The following is an 18,661-nucleotide window of genomic DNA, read 5'->3' on the forward strand; positions in this document are numbered from 1 at the left end:
AGTTGAGGTCAATAATTCTAACTCAAATTTTTTAGTCAAAAGACTAAAATGTGTGATTCATCAGTAAAAGTGAAATAAAGTGTTTCTGTTCTCCAGGTATCAAAGATCAGAACAGGAAAAACTAAAAGTACGAGAAGAAAAATAGTATATTTAGATTCAGCATCATTAGAATGAGTAAAAGAGAAACTATTACTGTTTTAGGATTAAAATGAATGTCATGTATTTATTTAACGACATTAATCATCATCGCTTCAGGTCTTAAACTTTAACTTCTAGAGATCACCTAAAAATACAAACAAGAAGTACTCAGAACAGTTACTGCAGTAAAAGTACTAATACTTCAGCACACATACACTCTGTCCCGGGTACAAAAGTATCTATCAATGTAAGTAGCAAAATTAGAAGTACTCATTATGCAGAATAATATATATTACATTATTGATGCATTAATGTGTTTATCACTTTATTTTAACTACTTTATAAACTGCTGGTAGTTTAATCTAAAATAATACATTATTATTTAAATCTTGTGACTTCATATGATTAAAATCAGGACACTAATGTTTACAAGTTAAAGGTTATTCATCAGTCTGGAATCTGTACATGTAAAATGAGGTTATCGTGTTAATTATATCAGGTTTTACATTCTGATCAAATAAAGAAAAATATCAGTTAAAGTGAAAACAGAGTTTTAAATAAAGTTTTTATTAAAGATGATCAGCTCAATAATAACAGCAAACTGAACACAAACTGCTAATAATAAAAAAAATGCTGCAGGAACAGTGACTGGTCCACTCTGACACACACACACACACACACACACACACACACACACACACACACACACACACACACACACACACACACACACACACACACACACACACACACACACACACACACACACACACACACACTTCTCAGCTGTGACTCTACTGTAATAAATTATATGTACAGTTCAGGTCCATCTGTGACTCATCAGACACACAGAGAGTCGTCAGTCAGCAGCGTTGAAGTCTGTAGAGAGAAAACAACACGAACGTTAACTACAGAGGAAACAGGCAGAGACGCTGATGTATACATGTATGTACAGTTGTGGTCAAAAGTTTACATACACTTGTAAAGAACATAATGTCATGGCTCTCTTGAGTTTCCCCGTTATTTCTACAACTCTGATTTTTCTCTGATAGAGTGATTGGAACAGATACTTCTTTGTCACAAAAAACATTCATGAAGTTTGGTTCTTTCATGACTTTATTATGGGTTAACAGAAAAAGTGATCAAATCTGCTGGGTCAAAAATATACATACAGCAGTGCTAATATTTGGTTACATGTCCCTTGGCCATTTTCACTTCAATTAGGCGCTTTTGGTAGCCATCCACAAGCTTCTGGCAAGCTTCTCGTTGAATCTTTGACCACTCCTCTTGACAGAATTGGTGCAGTTCAGTTAAATTTGATGGCTTTCTGACATGGACTTGTTTCTTCAGCATTGTCCACATGTTCTCAATGGGATTTAAGTCAGGACTTTGGGAAGGCCATTCTAAAACCCTAATTCTAGCCTGATTTAGCCATTCCATTACCACTTTTGATGTGCGTTTGGGGTCATTGTCCTGTCGGAACACCCAACTGCGCCCAAGACCCAACCTTCGGGCTGATGATTTTAGGTTATCTTGAAGAATTTGAAGGTAATCCTCCTTCTTCATTATCCCATTTACTCTCTGTAAAGCACCAGTTCCATTGGCAGCAAAACAGCCCCACAGCATAATACTACCACCACCGTGCTTGACGGTAGGCATGGTGTTCTTGGGGTTAAAGGCCTCACCTTTTCTCCTCCAAACATATTGCTGGGCATTGTGGCCAAACAGCTCGATTTTTGTTTCGTCTGACCACAGAACTTTCCTCCAGAAGGTCTCATCTTTGTCCACGTGATCAGCAGCAAACTTCAGTCGAGCCTTAAGGTGGCGCTTTTGGAGCGAGGGCTTCCTTCTTGCACGGCAGCCTCTCGGTCCACGGAGATGCAAAACACGCTTGACTGTGGACACTGACACCTGTGTTCCAGCAGCTTCTAATTCTTGGCAGATCTACTTTTTGGTGGTTCTCGGTTGACTCTTCACCCTCCTGACCAATTTTCTCTCAGCAGCAGGTGATAGCTTGCGTTTTCTTCCTGATCGTGGCAGTGACAAAACAGTGCCATGCACTTTATACTGACAAACAATTGTTTGCACTGTTGCTCTTGGGACCTGCAGCTGCTTTGAAATGGCTCCAAGTGACTTTCCTGACTTGTTCAAGTCAATGATTCGCTTTTTCAGATCCATGCTGAGCTCCTTTGACTTTCCCATTGTAGCGTTTGTGGGCGTTTGTATCCAATGAGCCCTATTTAAATGGCCTCAGAGAAGTCACCAGCTGTAGTCACTCATAATCACTCACAATAAGTTAAGAGGCCATGCTATGAAGCTCATTTCATTGACACAACTTTCTAAGTCACCAAAATTGCCAATTCATGTTGCTGTATGTATATTTTTGACCCAGCAGATTTTTTGTCACTTTTTCTGTTAACCCATAATAAAGTCATGAAAGAACCAAACTTCATGAATGTTTTTTGTGACAAAGAAGTATCTGTTCCAATCACTCTATCAGAGAAAAATCAGAGTTGTAGAAATAACTGGAAACTCAAGAGAGCCATGACATTATGTTCTTTACAAGTGTATGTAAACTTTTGACCACAACTGTATGTATGTATATATAAATATATATATATATATATATATATATATATATATATATATATATATATATACACACACACACATATATAGAAAAGAATATCTGACAAAACAAGGGATGTCATCATGTTAAATAACCCTGTAAATCAAATGTTGCCATAAATCTGTCCTGAGTATTGAACACAGTATCAGTATGAAATATAAGTATAAGTATATGTGTACTCATCATTTATCGCTCTTGTTCTGAGTCGATTCACTCTTTCCGTCACAGGCAACGATTTTGACCTTGTCGACCTTCACAAGGTCGGTGACCTCTCTGAACTCCACGTCGTTGAGAACAAACGTCCAGACGTTGTCACAGAACCGGTACGTGTTCAGAGAACCCTGTGGACAAGAGAGGAACCGCTGAGACTAGAGGTACAAGTACACGACTGGGGGTAGAAGCACACGACTGGGGGTAGAAGCACACGACTGGAGGTAGAAGTACACGACTGGGGGTAGAAGTACACGACTGGAGGTAGAAGTACACGACTGGGGGTAGAAGTACAAGACTGGAAGTAGAAGTACACGACTGGAGGTAGAAGTACACGACTGGGGGTAGAAGTACACGACTGGGGGTAGAAGTACACGACTGGAAGTAGAAGTACACGACTGGGTGTAGAAGTACACGACTGGGGGTAGAAGTACACGACTGGAAGTAGAAGTACACGACTGGAAGTAGAAGTACACGACTGGGTGTAGAAGTACACGACTGGGTGTAGAAGTACACTACTGGGGGTAGAAGTACACGACTGGAAGTAGAAGTACACGGGGATCAGTACAGACTGATGGTAGTAGTACACGGGGATCAGTACAGACTGATGGTAGTAGTGCACGGGGATCAGTACAGACTGATGGTAGTAGTACACGGGGATCAGTACAGACTGATGGTAGTAGTACACGGGGATCAGTACAGACTGATGGTAGTAGTACACGGGGATCAGTACAGACTGATGGTAGTAGTACACGGGGATCAGTACAGACTGATGGTAGTAGTACACGGGGATCAGTACAGACTGATGGTAGTAGTACACGGGGATCAGTACAGACTGATGGTAGTAGTGCACGGGGATCAGTACAGACTGATGGTAGTAGTGCACGGGGATCAGTACAGACTGATGGTAGTAGTGCACAGGGATCAGTACAGACTGATGGTAGTAGTGCACGGGGATCAGTACAGACTGGTAGTAGTTTTAAGAGGTCAGAGGACTCACCCTGAAGTTGACTCTGTTACGGACTCGGTTGGCGAGAGCTGTGTTGATCGCTTTATCAAACTGAAGGAGGACCTGAAGAGCCAGCTGAGGAGTGATCTGTTGAGTCTACACACACACACACACACACACACACACACACACACACACACACACACACACACACACACACACACAAATATAATATTAAAGTATAATTATAACATTATCATGATGCGTTCAGGTGGAATCTGTAAAGTGTAGTTTTTGGTGATAAACCTAAATAAATAGAAATTAGAGGAGTATATACTTCCAACAGATTAAACTTCATTCTATGAGACAGAACCAGGCGCTGATCTGCAGCTGAACATGAACAAGAAAAGGTTATTTGTTGTATAAAGTGAATGAACACGTTATGGAAGATATTTTGGTCGTTTACACTGAGACTCCAAACTAGGCCGGAGTTTTAGAGCACCGACAACAGACACGTTTAAAAACGCCCCCGAAGACGTTTAGAGCTCTGGAGGAACAACGACGTAGACGTTCACTATTTGATTGGTTGTTAGCCATCCCGACGTGTCACATGACTCTTTACTGTACGGCCACAAATCCAGCTGAGAGAGAGACGAGCTGATCACATTTATTGATCCATTATCTAGTAAACTTTGATTATAAGTGTTCATTTTAAAGTACATTAGTAGTGAGATGTAAAGAGTTTAAGTATGAAGCACTAACTTTCATGAATAAAGATTTTCTATAATCCTGTTTACACTTGATGTCTGTTTTTAGGATTGTTAGTCTGGAGGAGATGGTTAGACGTATTAGTCTAAAAGAAGCAGAATCCTCGCGAGTGTTTCTTTAGAATATCTCCAAAGATCTTTCAAAAGAAGTGAAAGTGAAACCAGCGCCTCCATTAACAACAACAGACACTCTTAATACAAAGTGATACTGATTTGTTTGAGGTGGTTACAATCTGCTGCTGCTGGCACCAAACTACAATCTACTGCAGGAAGCACAGACTGTGGATGAGAACCCCACAAAGACCCACAGAGAAGACCTTAACTAACCCTTTAAACAATAACATACATGAGATGTACAAAGCGCCCACTACGAGCTGAAGCTAACTAGCGTCACTGTTCGCCATGGCTGCCGTTAGCATCATGCTACTGTAGGCTAGCTGTGAGGGGTTCCGTTAGCATCATGCTACTGTAGGCTAGCTGTGAGAGGTTCCGTTAGCATCATGCTACTGTAGGCTAGCTGTGAGAGGTTCCGTTAGCATCATGCTACTGTAGGCTAGCTGTGAGGGGTTCCGTTAGCATCATGCTACTGTAGGCTAGCTGTGAGAGGTTCCGTTAGCATCATGCTAAATCAGAATCAAACACACACATACATATAAACATACATACATACATACATATACCTGAATGAGCTCGTCCAGACTCTCCTGCAGACTGTTTCCCAGAGTTGTGTTCCTGTACAGCTGGTACGCCATGATGTGAGCTTCCGGAAGAGCAAAGAACTAAACTATAAACAGTTAAACACAAACTGAGCTAACGAGCTAACGAGCTAACGAGCTTCTGTCCACACCTTGAACAACAGAGAGAACACTTCCGGTTTAACGTTTCAAAATAAAAGATGTAATACTACTGACACCAGTATTCTACAATACATATACATTACAGTCATTTAATAGACGCTTTTATCAAAAGCGTCTATTAAAGAATATTCATTTGAAACGTTTTATAAACAGAATTGTTGTTCAATTGGATAAAGTTTGTTAAGTAATAAATCTAACGTAGTAAAAAGGTATACTTCACTCTCCCTGAATTGTATTTGTATTGTATTTACTTGTATGTCTTCACAGTGTGGTATTAGTACTTTTACTTGTAACAGAGTACTTTCACAGTGTGGTATTAGTACTTTCACAGTGTGGTATTAGTACTTTTACTTGTAACAGAGTACTTTCACAGTGTGGTATTAGTACTTTCACAGTGTGGTATTAGTACTTTTACTTGTAACAGAGTACTTTCACAGTGTGGTATTAGTACGTTCACAGTGTGGTATTAGTACATTCACAGTGTGGTATTAGTACGTTCACAGTGTGGTATTAGTACTTTTACTTGTAACAGAGTACGTTCACAGTGTGGTATTAGTACGTTCACAGTGTGGTATTAGTACGTTCACAGTGTGGTATTAGTACGTTCACAGTGTGGTATTAGTACGTTCACAGTGTGGTATTAGTAAGTTTACTTCAGTGAAGGATGAGATGACTGAACACACTTTATTAGATCATGTTCTGTTTTCATCTCTGATGAATGAAGAGTTCATTCTGCTCACAGGATGTTTGTTGAGGTAAACTTTCATAAATGTTACTTTGATACTTCTTCTTCTTCTTTTCTTTTTTCTTTCTTTCTTTCTTTCTTTCTTTTTTGTCTTTCTTTCTTCTTTCTTATGATTTAATCTAAAATGTATTTTATAGCATTATTAAAGAGCAAACCAGACAAAATGAGCCAGAATTAGTTTCTCAGTTTATTATAACAACATCAGGATTTCACATCATTTATAAAAGAATGCATCATAAAAACGATATTATCACACTGATCATCATTTACTGTTTTAGCTCAAAAACAAACAGAGAATATAAAAAGAGAAGAAATTACTGCAGAGAAATTTTAACATTGTTTAAAAAGGACTGAGTTCAACCAGCTTAACGTCGCACTGAAACAGTTTACACTAGTGATTCCATTTAAACATCATATATACTGTATATAAACATGTTATATAATGTATATATATATATAAACATAAACATTATATATATATATATATATATATATATACACACACATATATATATATATATATATATATATATATATATATATATATATATATATGTCATAAATGGGTTATAACACACTGTAGTGTAGTAATGAACAGATACAAGGAAATTGTACTGATGTACAGTATTTAATTATCCAGGGCTGGAAGACTGGGAAATACTTTACTGGCAACAAACTACCTGCTATTTGTACAAAGCCAGTTATATTTGTGTATATTATATGTATATATTTGTATATTATTTCTATGTATATGTGTGTATATTATATGTATATATGTGTGTATATTATATGTATATGTATATTATATGTATATATGTGTTTATATTACATGTATATATTTGTGTATATTATATGTATAAATGTGTGGATATTATATGCATATATACACACACACACTTCCCATGGTAACTGAATATTCATAATAAAAAGAAGTAATTATTGAACCTAAACTCACTTGCTTGACGGTCAAATAGCTGCATGTGATCATGTGATCATGTGATCATGTGATCATGAACAAATCACATCATCAAAGAACAAAGAAACAACTTCTACAAAATACATTCAACAAATATTTAAAATAAAAAGACACTTCTAGAAAATATAGAAAGAGAATAAAGATGAACAGGTTACAGCTTCTTCCTCCTCTTCCTCCTCCTCCTCTCTGTTCTTCCTCCTCTGTTCTTCCTCTTCCTCCTCTCTGTTCTTCCTCCTCTGTTCTTCCTCCTCCTCCTCTCTGTTCTTCCTCCTCTCTGTTCTTCCTCCTCCTCCTCTTCCTCTCTGTTCTTCCTCCTCTCTGTTCTTCCTCCTCCTCCTCCTCCTCTCTGTTCTTCCTCCTCCTCCTCTTCCTCTCTGTTCTTCCTCCTCTCTGTTCTTCCTCCTCCTCCTCCTCCTCTCTGTTCTTCCTCCTCCTCCTCCTCCTCCTCCTCCTCCTCCTCCTCCTCCTCCTCTCTGTTCTTCCTCCTCCTCCTCTCTGTTCTTCCTCCTCTCTGTTCTTCCTCCTCTCAGCCCATGGACGTTGTGTTCAGTCAAGGAAGCGTTGGCAGGCCTTTTTCCAGCGACAGGCCGTACACCACTGGTCTCTGTGCTCGATGCCGTAAATCTTCCGACACTTTTTGGCTTCACCACGAGTCCTCCTGACAGAGGGTTAGGGTAAGGGTTAAGGTTAAGGTTAAGGTTTAGGGTTCAGGGTTTAGGGGTTTATTGTTATTACATTACATTTACATTACTGTTATGTAAACACTGTAGAGACAAAGACTCATCGATAACTGCTTGTTTTATATTCCATGAATTATTCCAACATAGTTAGCCTTCGTCACACCAGATAAATTACAATTGAGTCTAAATTAGCTTTGTTTCTAATTAGTTTGAAGTTTGTCCTGATATTTATTGCCAGCTACAAACAGTGTGGCTCCTTCAGTTATTCAATCTGCTGTCTTAGTGTTGGTATTTGATTGGATTTAGATAGCTGTCCGGATAAAGATTATCTTATCTTATCTTATATCACAGCATTCTTGTGAATTCAGTTTGTCCAATATGACGAGCAAATGGTCCCGAATGAGACAGCATGTTGGTAGAAAACACCACGTTTCTACTGGTGCTGGTGAGGATTAGATGAACTCTCATGATTGTGTCTTTCTTCACATCTTCAAAGTGAATAGTACAGCTACTACTAGTGTCTGTATGTGCACATATGTGCAGTCTATGTGGACAGATAATAACATTTACAATAACCAGCATTACTCACTGCTATGAGGACACAGAATGAGTAAATACTGACCTGCAGGAGGCGCTCTGCTCTCCAACACTGACCGAACGACCCCGAACAGCCGGAGCCTGAGGAGAAAGAAGAAGAGGAGTCAGTGTGCTGATCTGCGAGATGTTAGTTTCCTCTCTATTCTGTCTTTGAAGCGTTCTAATATTTTAATTCCTCTCTTTTTCATTCTCATGCTGTTGTTAATAATCTTGTTTGTCCACACTGGTGTAAAAGCATTCTGCAGTTGCTTCTATCAGCCTGCAGGTGGCAGCACTGTACAAAAGCAGATTGAAGGAAAACGTGACCACAAAGCACCCAAGAGTGGGATTTCCTGCTGAATGTAAACTATCAGGGAAGAGTTCAGCCCGCTCCATTAAAACCAGTTTGAACTCTCTGCGAGAGGAATTAAACAACAGACTGCTGTACAGGATCCCGACTGAGAGAAAGCAGATTGAATTAGAAGTGTGAGTGTGTGTGAGATAATGTTGGGGGCGTTATACGTGAAAGTATTTGGCAGTTTTCAGGACTTTGCAGCAGTTTGCAGTGTTTTCTGCACACTGGTCTTTTTGTTTTAGGTGAACAGCAGTATGTCACCTGCTGTCCTCTCATATTTTACTCTGTAGCTTCGTTTGCTGCTGCTACAGACACATTTCCCCCTGGGGATAAATAAAGTATCTATCTATCTATCTATCTATCTATCTATCTATCATATAATCAGATATATAATCTGGATGAATCAAGTGTTATTTTATGGTCTTCTTATCCTGTGAAAAGACACCAAAATGGCTGTTTGCTGCTGAGCAGGTTTACAGTTATTTTATCAGAAACAGCTGCCTGCTGGAAACACTGAGTGAGTTAGAGGCTAAACAGCTCTGCAGAGCTGCAGAGATGGACGTTCACATGCACTAACATGCACTAAAGGTCACCCTCACATGCACTAACATGCACTAAAAGTCACCCTCACATGCACTAACATGCACTAAAGGTCACCCTCACATGCACTAACATGCACTAAAAGTCACCCTCACATGCACTAACATGCACTAAAGGTCACCCTCACATGCACTAACATGCACTAAAAGTCACCCTCACATGCACTAACATGCACTAAAGGTCACCCTCACATGCACTAAAGGTCACCCTCACATGCACTAAAGGTCACACGGCCGGCTCTGTGAACAAAGAGAGAAGCTCTGATAACAAACAGAGACAGAGACTTGATTCTCTGATCAGACTTTACTCTTTACTTTAATCTTCACGTAGATGAGAGTTGTTTGATTATATAAAATTGATCTGAATGTTATGGCTGCTTTAAGGTCTTACCTGGCTGAGGCTGCTGGTGGGCGGGGCCGTCCAATGACAGGTGTTCAAAGCTGCCGCTGATGTCACATGACTAAGAGGTGGAGCCTAAAGAAATGCAAAATATCACACACATTTATATACTTAATGACATTAAAAGTCTGTTTAATGTTGATAACACAAGGGAGCAGTAACATCATTGGACTCAAGGCCCTCACTGTATAACATGACCTGAAACATATGTACAAAAACTGTGCATTCAATTTAAAGGAGAGAAAACTAAAAGCCACTTTATTCAAACAAATCAATTTTGCACTTTATAAATCACTTCTCATTTCATACGTTACATTTTATTTACCTTAATTTCAATATAGCAAATATAATAAAACAACACAAATGCTTTGAAAAACACAGAGAATTTTGACTAAAGATCTAAATTTAAAATAGAAAATAAAAAGATTACCTTACTGTGTCTTATTTTTGACTGAATTACTTGTATAAAAAAATCAAGTTTATAATACAATAGAATGTAGTTTGTGTTTAAATAATAAAATTAACCCTAACCCTAACCCTGTCAATCACTGTTGATAAGCCCCGCCCTACCTGGTAGGAGTGCTCTGATTGGACTTGCATGAAGCTCTCAGAGGAGGAGGGGGCGGAGCGACTACAGGCTGGAGGAGGGGGAAACGTAGGGGAGGGAGGGGGAGGGCTGGGAGGTGAGGAGGAGGAGGAGGTGGTTGGTGAGACGAAGAGCAGAGGATGAGGAGGAGACTGGTGCTGCTGGTCCCAATGGTTCTCCTCAGTGTAATAAAAGTCCTCCTCGCTGCGGGAACAACGCTCGTGTTCGCTGCCTCGGCTGTGAGAGGTCAGATCATAACATTCAATGTGAAATAATCAGATATTAATCTTTGCATGGTGCTAGTTTTGGAAGCAGCGGTTTTGATATCTAAAGTATTTTTCGATCTCATTGTTTCTGGTGATTTGAAGCCCATTTCTGCCAGGAAAATAAAAATGAGAGGAATGGCTCAAAAGTCTTTTATTAGAAATTAAACTCTGAATGAATAGACAGTGAGTCACAATTGGGGCTGCAGTTAATAATGGTGTTCATTACCGATCTACCTATGTTCTCTATCAATCAATAAATACTTTGCCGTAAAGATGAAGAACACCAGCATCATTTTTTACTTCATATAATTCCAAACTTTTCACCAGAAATTAGACGAATGATTAATCCAGCTTTGATTACACTTCATGTGGTTTCATTGAATCATATCAAATCTGAAATTAATTTCTTACAATGAGAGAAGAAGAGAAAGGTGAGTCTTACCACAGGTGAGTTGTCCGGATGTGTCGTTTTATTCCCACCACTGAGGTCAACACCTTCCCACAGCTCGGCCACAAACACCTGTAAGCCGCCTTCACTGAGTTCTGAGGGAGGAAACACAGGTCGTCACTCACCGTCTGCTGTGTCAGCGTTTTACTTGTCCTATGACAGCTGTAACACCTGCTCACCCGACGTTTCGGTGGCGCCGGCTCATCAAACAGCACTTGTTCCAGCTCCATGTCCAGACCTTCATCAGAAGGAGAGGATGGGCCGACATCGGGCTGTGCGATGGATGGAGAGTCAGCTGGGCTTCCATTGCAGAGGCCGACGCTCCAGTAGCCACTGCTGCCACTGTCAGAGAGTTCACTACCTCCACAGTCCATCAGAGGAGCTGAAACATAGAATGAAGATAAACATGTAGAACCTCCTGAAGACTAAATCTAACCCTAAGACTAAATCTCCATGCCTATAATCCTACTATCTAACGAGTGATGCCCGTGTGTTTTTTCTGCACAAGAAAATTTACTTTATACCTCTCATAAATATAAATACATGACTATTACTGTTGCTATAAATACTATTGAAACCACAAGTTGGACTCCTTTTTATCTGCCACATTAAACCGGATTTTATTCTTATTTTCTTATTTTCATATAAACATGTCTTTGCCTTTTCACATGTAATGTTGATTAAAAAAAAATCATATTTTAATGATGTAAATACATGAATATACTTTAAACAGTAAAATGCCACATGAGAAGACACAGAATGATGCTGCACGTTTAGGCCAATGATGAACTCAATATTTTGATATTCATTTTACATAAGATAAACAAACATATTTGATTACAACGGTGACTGACACGCGTACTGAGTGATTTTACAGTTTAAAAAACCACTTGTCAACACTCTCTGGTGGGCAAAGTCTGTGATGTAGACTCGTGTTGCCCCCTTTTAGTGGATACGTGGACCTAAACTACTCGTTTAAGTCAATTAGTCGTTTTTAATACTGTTTCATGGTGAAGAACTTTCTTCCAAGACACTTATGATACTTCTGAATTGTAAGTCGCTTTGAATAAAAGCGTCTGCTAAATGACCGTAATGTAATGTAATGTTATGAGCACATCTCTGGTAAACACACAGTATATAGTGGCGCTTCGCTGTAATTATTGTTGGTGAAATTCGTTTTTATAGCTTTCTAACCCGAACCCTAATTATGTTCGATCAGTGACAGCTGACATCAACCGTGTTATATAATTATATATTAAACAACTCCTGCTAAAAGGACTCTTTGTAAAATTTGAACGAGAGGGCTAAAAACTCTGTTCAAAGAAATGTCTGTCAACACTTACAAACAGAAACTTTTGATTTCCCTGAGAAACAATATCTTACCAGGATTTAAACATTAAACCTTTGTGAATTTATATGCTTTGATACGGACTGAATGAGGAAATGAAACAGTGTGCCTGTCTCTTTAAGAGGGAAGAGTCAGAGAGAAAAGCTTCCAGTGAGCAGGTAAGGTTCAAAGAGTCAGTTACCATGGTAACAGAGTTATCCTCTCTCAGAGTTTTCAGATTCTAGAGTCTCATGAGGCAAATTTGTGTTTTGTGATATTTGGATACATAAATAAAATTTAATTGAATTGTTTGTTATTGTTTTCATTCATATTTTTGTCAGTGATTGTTGTTTGCGTTTGTTGTTATGGATAATGGTTGTTGTTGTTGTTGTTTGATGTTTGTGACATTGCTCCTTGTTTGTTTATTGTTATTGTACCTGTTGGGTCTGGGTGGGCGGGGCTACAGGACAAACTGCTGAGGACCATTGCTGCCATCAGCTCATCCATGTCCACCTCTTCTGGACTTCTCTGCCTGCAGGACAAGACAAGTTTAAATTCATTCATTGGAAAATGAAATATGTAAACAATAATAAAAGAAAACACAGACGGAGAAGATGTCTGACCTTCTGGGGACGTCGATGCAGGAGGAGACGGATCTGATGCAGGACAGAGGCACCGAGGAGGAGGAGGGATGAGATGAAGACCAGACAGAAACATTACTCTGCATGAGGTCGAGTTGATCCGCACCTGAAGACTCACTTCCCCCACACTGAAAATACACCTAAGAGACATATAGGCCGAGACAGCTGTCAATCACGGCAACGCTCCAAACTTATTTCATCTCTGACAGAGGAATTTCCCACAGTGCATCGTTTTCATCGCTTTCTCTGACCTGAAACGTGATGCTGGCATTTTCTGTCCTTAATCTACAAAAATGTTTACTGCTGGACTGGACATAAAAATGAGGACACCTCGTTATTTTAGAAAAAACTAAAAACATGTTGAAGTTTTGACCATGAATGGAGCTCGAGGTTGATGAACGCTCCTCTCACCTTCAACATACGAGGACTTTTGACTAGACCGGCTGACTGTTGTCCTGTTGCTGTTTCCATGGTGACGCCTGTTTGTGTACCCGCTTGCATCACCAAAGCCCCGAAAGGAGACCGCTTCCCCAGACGTGTCTTTGGTAACATGTCTGAATGTGGACGACAGAGAGAGGTGCTGTTTGTGAGGTCAACAGATCAAATGGACATGAATTCACAGCACATTTTACAAGAGTTCTCCACCGATAGCAGCTCTGTCAGACACACGACGGACGCTTTTTTAGGACCAAAGTCGAGCGGCAATGAATCCTTCCCTGGTGCCTAATTTACCCACAATGCAACTGGACTGGCCAACAGTTGGGTGGGAGATTATGGTGTGTTCTACTAGTAGCAGCTAATGTAACCAGCAGGCTAAAGATGCCTGCTCGTATCTTATCTGATGACATAGTTATGAGTCAGTAGACTCTGACTTATTTTCACGAACCTCTGTCTGAAGAAATTCAACGTCACAACCTCTGTGACTGCTTTCTGTTTTAAATCTTTGTTTTTATGTCCACAGCCATGAAAAGTCTTCTAATGACACTTCAATGATATTTGAACGTTTTTCTGAAACTAACAAATGATAGTTACATTATTAAAATTATTTTTATAGTCCATAAAATGATCAGTATGCATCATGTTTTTGTACAATGGAAAAATGTCTTCATCATTTGAAATTGTAGGCTATGGTGCCGACACCATACCTGAATTAGGGTTAGTTTAGTTTATTTAGTTTAGTTTATTTTTGTTTAATTTAGTTTAGTTTAGTTTAATTTAGTTTAGTTTAGTTTAGTTTATTTAATTTAGTTTATTTGGTTTAGTTTATTTAGTTTAATTTATTTAGTTTAGTATAGTTTAGTTTAATTTAGTTTAGTTTATTTAGTTTAGTTTAGTTTATTTCGTTTAGTTTATTTCGTTTAGTTTATTTAGTTTAGATTAGTTTTTCTATATGTCTTTTTTTATTAACGAGGACTTTGTCAAAATGACCAGAATTACAGTCTAGAATTGAAAAAAAACTGCAATTGTGTGTGTGTGTGTGTGTGTATGTGTGTATGTGTGCGCATGTGTGTGTGTGTGTGCGTGTGTATATGTGTGTGTGTGTGTGTGTGTGCATGTGTGTGTGCGTGTGTGTGTGTGTGTGTGTGTGCATGTGTGTGTGTGTATGTGTGCATGTGTGTGTGTGTATGTGTGTGTGTGTGTAGGGTTAAAATGAATGGAACAGAAAGGCCCAACTGTAAATCAAAGCTTCTTTATCACGTTGTATCTGCCAACACTGATCATTATTACAACACCTTCATTACTAACCTGTGTCACCATGGCAACCCCCCCTCCCACACACACACACATATTCAAGGTTTGTATTAATCTGACTCAGAGTAAGCAGAGTTTACACACACTAACAAACTTGTAATGAGTGTGTTTACGTCGTGTTATCGATGCTTCTGCTGAAGTGAAATATCTTTATTTTTTAATCACGTCTCTATTTGTTACTGATTATTAACATTTGCATCCATTGCAGTTTTAAATGACACATGCAGCTGGTTATGTACAATACATTTGTATATAATATAAATAAAAACACTGAGCCAAAACAACAGGTGACCCAATGGCTGCTGGGTAAAGTGTCAGTGTTATATTGAGCCAGACATGTTATAGAAATATATACACAAATATACAAACATAAACACGCCCCCTTTCTGTTTGTAGCTCTGAGCTCTCAACCAATCAGATTCCTTCCATGCTGAGTTCACACCCTCCACAACAAGAATCCTCAATGAACACAAAACAGCTCCCCATTAAATCCATCAATGCATTTATGAGCAAATTAGTTTCAGCTGTAATACGTCAAAAACCAAACGAATCTGAAACTATAGTTGTGAAACTTTAAAGTGTTAATTGACTCAAAACAATCAATCCAACAGCACAAAAACACTCCAAAGAAACGCAGCAAATGCTTCTAATAACTGAACCCATCAAAGGTTTTAAAGCACAACTACTGAAGATGTTTCACCCGCCTTCAATAATGTTGATTACTAAAATAAAAAGAAACAACGAGGCGACAGTATGTGAAGTGGAGTCAAGACATTTTCTTTGTGAACTGAAGCAGTAGATCAGTGTTCATTCACTCCACACTGGATACGCCAGTGAAGCCAGAAAACCAGTAAACAGAGACGATAACAGTGTGAATAAAAACATGCACCAGTTCTTTAATAAAAACATCAGTTCTTTAATAACAACATCAGTTCTCACGTACCTGAAACACAACAACACTTGTGGAGGTCTGAATAAGTCCACTGCTCTTCAATGAGTTGCTCTACAGCAGCACTCTGCTCCTTCTGCTCAGTTTGTGTTAAATGCAGAGCAGTTTCATGTACATGATGACAGAAATAAAGTTTTTCACAAAGAGAGCCGAGTGTGTGCCTCTGCAGGCTGCAGCCAGTCTCAACGTGGTGTCAACACCTTCAGGGAGGGAGGAGAGTGACAGAAAACATGGACTGGATCAACACAAGCCAGTATATGATGAACAACGTGTGATTATTCTGTCTTGACCAATATACTAGTTTAAGTAAAAGTTCAAGTTGTTTGGTTTCTGATTGGCTGACATGAGGATGAACACACTTACATGATGCATCGCGTCTTTTCACAGTTAGGTTTAGGCAACAAACCCATTGAGTTTGGGTTATGAAAGCACCGGTGGCTGTTAAGTAGACGGACCAATGAGTCAGGTCACGATCAGGTGATAAACGAGTCACATGACTAGCGTCCCATGTTTGTCTGACCATCCTCTCACCTGTACACCCTGAGTGCTCATCTCACTCGTTGTACTACGTCAGTAGCTCTGCTGGCTCATAGTGATGCAGGGTTGATAGTGGAGGTAGTTCAAAGTCCAGTTTCTACAACCGTCGCCGCTGGTGTGTTTTGTTCCTTTATTTATGGTTAAGATGTCACCTTAAGTTTTTGGGATGGATTTGGACACATTACTTTTCAACCAAACTATTATTTGAGACAATTGCAACCCTTTGTGAAACTTAGTTTTACTACAGTAGAATAAATACTGGTGTGAAATCTGTTCACAGCTTAATAAAACATGCAGATAAAGTCCTTTATTATTAAAGAGAGTGATAACATTTCACACTGGTAATGCTATTCAATAATGTATAACAGTATTTAATTGCCAGCTAATTTAGACCACTTGTCTTCCAAAAAATCATCGTCAACATCTGACCAGCTGATCTGCTCCGGGTTTTCCCAGTAGCCCTTGCGGTGGCTCTCCAGCTTCATAGTAAACAAGAGAACCACGTGGGGAAGAGCTGGATGCTGATTGGTGGAGAGCAACCATGCAGGAACACACCCCACTGAGGTCTGTTGTTTACTGACTGTCTGCACTGAAACACGGAACATAACTGTGAGTGAATACTGTACACCTCATCTCTATAACAACCCTGCAACACTGCTATAATACTACTCCTTAGATAGTACTGTAGTACTCCTATACTACTGCTATGATATTACTCTAAGAACCCAGCAACACTCTGTTGAGAGATCGTAGAAAAGTATGATAGTATAACTATTATAACCTGTAACCCTTTTGATTCAAAGTATAACCATTAAACATATGAACTGTTTCATTTCATAACAGAAGTGATTCAACATATAAACTGCATAGACGCCTTATATAAAATAGTCACTCAAAACGTATCCTTCCTCTTCTGAACAGGACCAAACCAGTTACAACCAGTGATGTTCTGTGTGTGACTAAGAAGCAGGAGGACTCCTGTGTGAGTGACACATGAAATGAAGGAGGTGCAGCTTTATAGCAGCATAAAAAGGAGCAGAGAATCTGTAAATTCTGGCTTTTCCCCCCCAACTAGACTTAGGGATATTACCCCTCAGAAGAGAGTGAGCTTCTTCCCCAACTAGAGGATAGGATAGACTGCTTAAATAGACCCTTGGTGGTCTTACCCCCCTTAGAATAGAGGACAAGAAGACCCCTCTGCTATCAGAGAGGGAAGCATGAGGAAACGGAAGAAGGACAAAAGTCTCAGAGTGGACTGAAAAGAGCCTGCACTTACAGAGAGACAGCAGAGCAGAGAGAAGAGAAGAGGAGAGGAGAGGAGGGGGAGATTTCTAAGAGAGAGTGACTGGATTAAACCTCATAGCAAAATTAGAGAAAGCTGATAAAGAGGAGAACCCTATTATTGTAGGAGTGTTAGATAAGATAATCCTTTATTTGTCCCACCATTATTCTCCCTTTATTAGTTAGAATTAGTTCTTGTAGCACAGAGACTGTTTCATTAAATTGAAATTGTTTTATGTGATTTTTTTTTTTTAAAAGAGGGTGGGACCTGAAGGGGTGATTGGTGAATTTCTAGTGTGAGCCCTGATCGTCCTGTCCTGTACACATGTTGAAGTGTTCTTGAGCAAGACACTGCATTCCAAAATATAAAATATAAAAAGATAAATAAGCATATAGTATGTATATACACAAACACCACATCTAAAACTTTTAAAAGGTCAGTACTTTAAAATTGTGGGGAAAGGGGGGGGGAGTCAAAAACATGCAAAAATGGAATAAGATAAGGAAACACTGGGTTAAGAGAATAAGTGCTAAAAATGTGTAAAATGATGCCCAATAAACCTATTGTCACGAAGGGAGCTCTTGATGAGGACTCGGACGCAGAGTAGAGGTTCAGCAGATGATCTTTTATTTCCAACAAAAAATGCACAGGGAAATCCCTGGAAACAAAAACCTCTCTTAGCGAGGAAGAAAGAAAACAACAAAGTAGAACTAAAAATGCTCTGGCGAGGAAAGAAGAAAATAACAAAGTAGAACTAAAAAAGCTCTGATTTAACTCAAGGAGCTGCAAAGTCAAAACGGCAAAAGCCAAACCAAAAATCAATTCTCGAGGAAGGTATTAAACTACAAATAAAAAATGCTCTGATTGAACTCGAAGAGCTGAATGGTGGAAAAGGCAAAATGCAAAACAAAATCTCTCTTACCGAGGAAACAAGAAACAAGAAACAAGAACGGGACAGACAAAACTATGACTTGGACTTGCTAATAGCATAA

General features: G+C 39.2%; 2 protein-coding genes across 2 annotated transcripts; both read right to left on the reverse strand.

The window, feature by feature from the left end:
• Window positions 1-686: 686 nt before the first annotated feature.
• Window positions 687-5,551, reverse strand: gtf2a2 (general transcription factor IIA, 2). The gene is made up of 4 exons (XM_068728794.1): window positions 5,374-5,551; window positions 3,978-4,082; window positions 2,950-3,108; window positions 687-1,016 (listed from the first exon to the last, which is right to left on the reverse strand). Exons 1-3 carry the CDS (start codon window positions 5,443-5,445, stop codon window positions 2,950-2,952), a joined length of 336 nt encoding a protein of 111 aa, XP_068584895.1. The 5' UTR covers window positions 5,446-5,551; the 3' UTR covers window positions 687-1,016.
• A 2,186-nt stretch (window positions 5,552-7,737) lies between these two features.
• On the reverse strand, window positions 7,738-16,018 carry LOC137886338 (zinc finger protein 395-like). Its single transcript, XM_068728766.1, has 10 exons — window positions 15,845-16,018; window positions 13,561-13,703; window positions 13,132-13,289; window positions 12,946-13,040; window positions 11,361-11,563; window positions 11,176-11,276; window positions 10,452-10,704; window positions 9,873-9,956; window positions 8,574-8,629; window positions 7,738-7,929 (listed from the first exon to the last, which is right to left on the reverse strand). The coding sequence occupies exons 2-10, from the start codon at window positions 13,699-13,701 to the stop codon at window positions 7,818-7,820; spliced, it is 1,203 nt and encodes a 400-aa protein (XP_068584867.1). The 5' UTR covers window positions 13,702-13,703; window positions 15,845-16,018; the 3' UTR covers window positions 7,738-7,817.
• Window positions 16,019-18,661: the final 2,643 nt, after the last annotated feature.

This window comes from Cebidichthys violaceus, unplaced genomic scaffold (genome assembly GCF_023349555.1).
Source record: "Cebidichthys violaceus isolate CVI_PGR_0920_01 unplaced genomic scaffold, fCebVio1.0.p SCAF_43, whole genome shotgun sequence".
Classification (NCBI taxonomy): Eukaryota; Metazoa; Chordata; class Actinopteri; order Perciformes; family Stichaeidae; genus Cebidichthys; species Cebidichthys violaceus.

Bases quoted from the DNA above. Each gene is read 5' to 3' on its own strand.
- gtf2a2 (XM_068728794.1), bottom strand. From the start codon at position 5,445: ATGGCGTACCAGCTGTACAGGAACACAACTCTGGGAAACAGTCTGCAG. The intron at 4,083-5,373 runs GTATATGTATGT...GTGTGTGTGTAG, and splicing joins GTCTGGACGAGCTCATTCAG to ACTCAACAGATCACTCCTCA. The intron at 3,109-3,977 runs GTGAGTCCTCTG...TCTTGTCCACAG, and splicing joins GTAACAGAGTCAACTTCAGG to GGTTCTCTGAACACGTACCG.
- LOC137886338 (XM_068728766.1), bottom strand. From the start codon at position 13,701: ATGTTACCAAAGACACGTCTGGGGAAGCGGTCTCCTTTCGGGGCTTTG. The intron at 13,290-13,560 runs GTGAGAGGAGCG...TATGTCTCTTAG, and splicing joins AAAGTCCTCGTATGTTGAAG to GTGTATTTTCAGTGTGGGGG. The intron at 8,630-9,872 runs GTAAGACCTTAA...CTTTCTCCTCAG, and splicing joins CCACCAGCAGCCTCAGCCAG to GCTCCGGCTGTTCGGGGTCG.